The sequence below is a fragment of the Labeo rohita genome, chromosome 11 (assembly GCF_022985175.1).
Source record: "Labeo rohita strain BAU-BD-2019 chromosome 11, IGBB_LRoh.1.0, whole genome shotgun sequence".
Taxonomy (NCBI): Eukaryota; Metazoa; Chordata; class Actinopteri; order Cypriniformes; family Cyprinidae; genus Labeo; species Labeo rohita.
Genome location: NC_066879.1, coordinates 4,286,773 through 4,294,087, shown reverse-complemented (window position 1 = coordinate 4,294,087; position 7,315 = coordinate 4,286,773). Strand labels below are relative to the sequence as shown.

Here is a 7,315-nt window from a genome sequence, read left to right as displayed (position 1 = left end):
TTCACTATTACTTCATGCTCATCTGTTCATTTTACTTATGTGTTTAGTGTCTACAACACAGCTTTAGCTGTGACAGTCGCATTGTAATCGGACATATACGTAATGTAATATCTCGGGGCTCATGTTTGGGGAAAGGGACTTACATTTTAACTAACGTTACTCCATCTGTAAAAATGCGACATACACGTGAGCTGACATTTACGATACTCATGAGAGCGTGTGCCACAGCTTCAAAGACCGAGACCGTCGCTTCTAACGGGAAAACAGGACTTAAAGCAGCAGATATCGCGAACAGACTCCGGAGTGAAAAGGAAAAACGTCAAACAGATGACAAAAAAGAGGTCGGCTACGTTTGTTTATGCATGCGTTGACCGTTTTGACTACAGTGTTTTTATGTGCAACCATTTAGCTTCCGTCTTTTTTCGTTCCTCTCCAAAGGTTCCGGGGTCACCTCTACAAAACAGAGTAAATGAACTCAAACAGTTCACTCAGCAACTACAGTCTGTTCACCCCAGTGTGCTCGCAAAAGCTCTTTACAGGGGCATCCTTTATCAAGACCAAAACATAATCGCCATAAATAAACCATATGGTGTGCCTCTGCATAGTGAGTATTTGACGTCTCATTAACACTCTCATTCTCACACTCCCATTCTTTAATATTTTGTATTTTGAGGGAATTTCATAAAAAAATACTAATAAAACATTATTTTCAATAAAAGTCATAAATCAGCATGTTAGAATGATTTCTGAAGGATCATGTGACACTGAAGACTGGAGTAATGATGCTGAAAATTCAGCACTGCATGACAGAAATAAATTATATTTTAAAATATATCCAAATAGAAAACCATTATTTTACACTATAATAATATTTCACAACATTGCTGTTTTTTTCTATTTTTTTTTTTTTAGGAATAAATTATATTTTAAAAAATATCTAAGTAGAAAACCATTATTTTGCACTATAATAATATTTCACAACATTACTGTTTTTTTCTGTCTTAATGAGCATAAAATCATTTTTTAAAAACATTAAAAATCGTACTGATCCAAAACTTTTGAACGGCAGTGTATGTTACATAAAAATACAAAATGTGTCCACATATTTTATGCGCAAAATGTTTTGAATTACTGAAATTGGTTCATGAGAGTCATGTGTTAGAGAATCAGATGACTGGGCATGTTGCATGTTTCTGATTCACAAAAAAGAACCACAAACCATATGGTGTGCCTCTACATAGTGAGTATTTGACGTCTCATTAACCCTCTCATTTTCTGATTAAATGCATGTACTATATTTTTTTCAATAATATTTATTTTTTAATATTTTTTATTTTAAAGGGATTTCATAAAAAATATTAATAAAACATTATTTTCAATAAAAGTCATAAATCAGCATATTGGAATGATTTCTGAAGGATCATGTGACACTGAAGACTGGAGTAATGATGCTGAAAATTCAGCTTTGCATCACAGAAATAAATTATATTTTAAAAAATATCTAAATAGAAAACCATTATTTTACACTATAATAATATTTCACAACATTACTGTTTTTTCTGTTTTTTTCTGTCTTGATGAGCATAAAATATTTTTTTAAAAAGATTAAAAATCATTCAAAATAAACTTTTGAACGGCAGTGTATATTACATAAAAATACAAAATGTGTCCACTTATTTTATCCGCAAAATGTTTTGAATTACTGAAATTGGTTCATGAGAGTCATGTGTTAGAGAATCAGATGACTGGGCATGTTGCATGTTTCTGATTCACAAAAAAGAACCACAAACCATATGGTGTGCCTCTACATAGTGAGTATTTGACGTCTCATTAACCCTCTCATTTTCTGATTAAATGCATGTACTATATTTTTTTCAATAATATTTATTCTTTAATATTTTGTATTTTGAAGGGATTTCATAAAAAATATTAATAAAACATTATTTTCAATAAAAGTCATAAATCAGCATATTAGAATGATTTCTGAAGGATCATGTGACACTGAAGACTGGAGTAATGATGCTGAAAATTCAGCTTTGCATCACAGAAATAAATTATATTTTAAAAAATATCTAAATAGAAAACCATTATTTTACACTATAATAATATTTCACAACATTACTGTTTTTTCAGTTTTTTTTTCTGTCTTGATGAGCATAAAATAATTTTTTAAAAACAATTAAAAATCGTACTGATCCAAAACTTTTGAACGGCAGTGTATGTTACATAAAAATACAAAATGTGTCCACATATTTCATCCACAAAATGTTTTGATTCACCGAAATTGGTTCATGAGAGTCATGTGTTAGAGAATCAGATGACTGGGCATGTTGCGCATATAAACCATATGGTGTGCCTCTGCATAGTGAGTATTTGAGTCTCATAGTCTCATTAACCCTCTAATTTTTTGATTAAATGCATGTACTATATTTGTTTCAATAATATTTAATCTTTAATATGTTATATTTTGAGGGGATTTCATAAAAAAATATATTAATAAAACATTATTTTCAATTAATAGTCATTTTAAATTAATTTCAGACATAACTGCTTACTATTACTAGGTTTTTGTTTGATTTGTCTTATTATGGTAAAGTGTCCCTTTCAGCACAGTTAGCCTTTTCTAATAATGTCCATGATTTTTTGTTTGTATTTTTTTTTTTATATAGCAAGTGCCACTAAATGTTTCATACCATTCTGATAACATAAGAAATGTTAAAAAAAGAGAAAGAAAGTGATTGTGAAAGTGAAAATGACTGAAGACTACCAGAGGCTCAAAGAAAGTCCATATATGTACATGATATACATAATATGAGTCTTACATGATTGCAGGTCATTGGATATACTAACATAATCTTTCCTTGCTTTATTCTCATAGATGTAGATGGCGTCAGAAACAGCATTGTTGAATGTCTGCCTTTGCTGGCAAAGATAACTGATGGCATGCAGGCAGGTTCGCAGCTGCATCTTTGCCATAGTCTGGAAAAAGAAAATACTGGTGTTTTGATCCTGGCTAAAACAGAAGAAGCTGCTGAACATGTCCAAACACTCATCAAATCACATAAAGTGGAAAGGAAATACTTGTAAGCTGAATTTCAAAACCTGTATTTTTGCCTCTCTTTAATTAAGTGCAGTTGTTTTTTGAAACCTTTGTGACATCTCATTGGCTTTTGCTTATTGATAACTGATTCTCTTGTACCCTAAACATAATCCCATTTGTTTTGCTCAGGGCGGTCACTGTAGGGGTGCCTGTTCCATCCGAGGGAGTGATTGACATTCCCATTATAGAGAAGGAAGTCATGGGACCTCAGCCGCACTTTAAGGTAGTCTCTTACTTTAACCTGTTTTTAAAGACCATAGGATAATTGTTTTTTATTAAAACTTCTGTGTTAAAATTAATTTTCATCAGAACAGATTAGGAGAAATTTAGCATTAGATCAATTTCTAACTAGTGGATTCTCTGCAGTGAATGGGTGCCGTCAAAATGACACTGTAATCCACAAGTAATCCACACCACTCCAGTCCATCAGTTAACATCTTGTAATGTGAAAAGCTGCATGTTTGTAAGAAAGAAATCCATCATTAAGATGCTTGAAACTTTGAAGTCTTCCATTCATTATATAAGGGCCGCGGAATCACAGAATCCAGTCATAAAAATGGAATTTACCACATTACGCAATATGTCTTGGAATTTGCCAAATTTGGGATGAATAAATCAAAAGTAGGACAGTACACTTCTGCAAAAATACTATTTAAATATGAATCCTGCATGTTCTGCATATCTTTGTTTGAATTATTCGTTTTGTTTACTACACACATGCTAAAGCGTGTGTGATGCTTGTGTGTTTTCAGCGTCTGACGCCTCAGTATATGGGTGCATAAACACATAAACAATCTGTAGAACTGCTTTGAGAGTCACGTCACGAGCTTTTTACCACTTCTTTTCAGAAAAATTATCATCGTATCGTATACAAACAGAAACTTAAAGGTCTTCACAGCGACCTGTCAAAAAAAACGTTCAGCTTAACTTGAAGAAACTATGAGAGAAATATATGACGTACTGTAATGATATTACTACCAATACTAATAAATTATGATTAAAACATTATTTTTGTAAGGAATATTTACCAGAGAAGTTATTTAACAGAAAAATGTAAACACACAACACAGTATTTCAGGAAAAAATTAGTATATACGTAACAAAAAAATTATTTTAATTTCCAAAATCATTAAAGATGCTTTTTTATTAAAGTTTAATGAAACCATTCAAATGGAATCCAGAAAATTAATGGAAAATAGAATTAGCTAAAAATAAAACTGAATTTGAAAAGAAAAAAAAAACTATTTCATAGGGCCTTTATTTTTTGTTAAACTTTTAATAAATTGCTATTAAATTGTGTATGTTTTACACATGCGTTCTAATTAATATTTTTTAATTTAACCTTTGAAAAAGATGGAATCCAGAACAATTTAAACGGGAAAAAAAAAAGAAAGAAAAAATGGAAAAAATAAAACAGATTTCACAGGGCCCTAATTATATAGCTGTCTGCAGTCAAAACAAAACAAAATAAAACAAAACAAAAAAAGTTGTCTCGTCTGAATCAGGAGAGAAATATGCACAAATCTAACACTCTTTACAAGTGAAAACAGTCAAAAGCGGTTCGAAACTAATATTTTAGTGTATTTTAATTAGGGATGCCCCCTAATAGTCGACCAACCATTAGTCGATGAGAAGAGGCTTGGTCGACCAAAATTTTATTAGTCGCTTAGTCGTTAAAAAATAAAAATAAATAAAAATTCCCACAGGAAGTAGCAAAGTCACGCTGTAAAATACTAGTTTTTGGTCATACAGATAAATTAATATATCTTTCAAATCTGTAAACACTCTTCGTTTATTTTTGTGCACTCAGAATAACAACGAAACGTTGCGCTTTTGTAAAATAATGAAAGCAAACAGAATGCACTTTCTGCCGTCTCTGTCTCTGTGAACTTGAGTGCAAAACTTCAAAACTCTGTGTATGCTTGCCTTTCAGACATGAAAATATACCTATAGAGAGTGAAATGTCTACCTTCAGATGAACCAATTCAAATGAAAAACAAATATTATCAGATTATATAATCTGTGTGAATCACTACTGCGGCGATAACGAGTCAGTGGCACCGACTTCATCTCAAAATAAGCACTAGTTTATTAATAAATTATTAAATGTTAATGCAGCCTCCTTGCTGTTTTTCTCTGACACATTCAGAATTATTATATCTGCGGCAGTGTGCTGTGGCAAACTTTATATGAGCGCTTAAGTGCATATTAGGCTGTATGTAGGCAATTAAAGGCTCATTATTAAGATTTATATGGTTTATTGATAAATGTGTGACCAATAGTTAATGGATTGGAGTCATGTGGATTACTCGTGCATTATTGTGATGTTTTTATCAGCTGCTTAGACTCTCATTCTGACGGCACCCATGTATTGGAAAGCATGAATTGTTCACAGTAAGATAAACGTGATGCATTTAGTAAACATTTTCCATTGAATGCTGACTTATAATAGGATCTTCTCCAAATCTCGTACTTTACTAAAATTAATATGAAGCATATATGTTCATTCTTTTTAGATGGGTCTGAGCCCATTGTTTAAAGTGAGTGAGGAGGGAGATGGAGTGACCAGGGTGAGAGCTCATCGGCAGGCACAGAGCGCAGTAACGCAGTATCGGGTTCTGGACAGCACCAGCGGCTGCAGCTTAGTGGAACTGCAGCCTGTTACAGGTATTGATTGACCGTGACTTATGAAAACCATACCTGACTCCTAACTGTGAGCTATATTTGCAAATTATTATAAATGTTACTAGGTTTACCTACGTACAGTGTAACATTTTTATTCCTGTAAAAGAAGACACTGAACTTGTGTGCGTTTTAGGTGTGAAAAACCAACTTCGAGTGCACATGGCTCTTGCTTTGACCTGCCCCATTCTTGGAGACCACAAATATGCTCACTGGAACAAATTAGCACCACAGGTATGGTAAATATAAGTGCTGGTTGAGTCTGAATGATGAATAATCAAAAGGTGGTGTAGTGTTTTCTTGAGACATGACTCATTGTCACATTTGAAGACTGAACACATGTGGCTCTCACATTTCGGATTACAGAAGCTGCCAGAGGGCATACTGCGACGGCTGGGCCTGGTGCAGAGTAAAACACGATACCTCCCTCTTCACCTGCACTCCCGAAGGATCGTTCTGCCGGGGGTCAAAGGTCACAGTGACATTACAGTGTCCTGTCCCCTTCCTAAATACTTCACCAACACCTTGAAGAGACTACAGATCCCACTACCTGGAAAAGAATGATGGATCACAGCTAGTTATTCCTAGTAAAGTATTACAGCTAGTAAAGTATTACATTTGTATTGAGAGGATGAAGAGGAATGGTTTGGACTTTGACTGTGAAAAAAGGTCATGTACAAACCAGACATTTTATTATTGTGTATTCTGAAGGTTTTCTGCCCAGACTTTGTAATAAAAGACTAATAAAACTGTTGAATATTGACTCACTTGTAAAAAAAAAAAAAAAGTGATGACTGTGTAAATTAGGGATCACAATATATATGTGACCCTGGACCACAAAACCATAATGATCAGTTTTTTTAAATTGAGACCTATAGATCATCTGAAAGCTGAATAAAAAATCTTTCCACTGATGTATGGTTGTTAGGATAGGACAATATGTGGATGAGACACAACTATTTGAAAATCTGGAATCTGAGGGTGCAAAAAAAATCTAAATATTGAGAAAATCACCTTTAAAGTTGTCCAAATGAAGTTCTTAGCAATGCATATTACTCATCAAAAGTTTTGATACATTTACAGTAGGAAAGTATCGTAAAGAAATTATTTTTTTGAGGAAAACATTTTAGCATTTTTCTCCATATAATGGACTTCTGTGGTGCTCCTGAGATTGAACTTCCAAAATGCAGTTTAAATGCAGCTTCAAAGGCTCTAAACAATCTGAGTCAAGGAAAAAGGGTCTTATCTAGCAAAATGATCGGTTATTTTCTAAAAGAAAATTTTTTTTTTTTTACAATTTATGCATTTTTAACTGCAAACACTCGTCTTGGTCTAACTCTGCTGAACTGTTTTTTTTCTGTCTATGACAGTTAGGGTATGCCGAAAATTTCTCATCTCATGTTTTCCCTCAACTTTAAAATCATCCTACATCGCTGCAGAAGTACCGACCCAGTGTTTACAAAGTGAACATCCAAAGAAGGATGTAAACGCCCTTTACAAAAAATGTAAAACTGCAGAACAAGACAAGATGAG

At 33.2% G+C, this 7,315-nt stretch overlaps 1 protein-coding gene across 1 annotated transcript; it reads left to right on the top strand.

Annotated features, from left to right (window-relative positions):
• rpusd4 (RNA pseudouridine synthase D4) lies at positions 1-6,723 on the top strand. The gene is made up of 7 exons (XM_051122087.1): positions 1-341; positions 439-604; positions 2,879-3,083; positions 3,230-3,323; positions 5,617-5,767; positions 5,919-6,016; positions 6,149-6,723. Exons 1-7 carry the CDS (start codon positions 174-176, stop codon positions 6,344-6,346), a joined length of 1,080 nt encoding a protein of 359 aa, XP_050978044.1. The 5' UTR covers positions 1-173; the 3' UTR covers positions 6,347-6,723.
• The last annotated feature ends 592 nt before the right edge of the window (positions 6,724-7,315 follow it).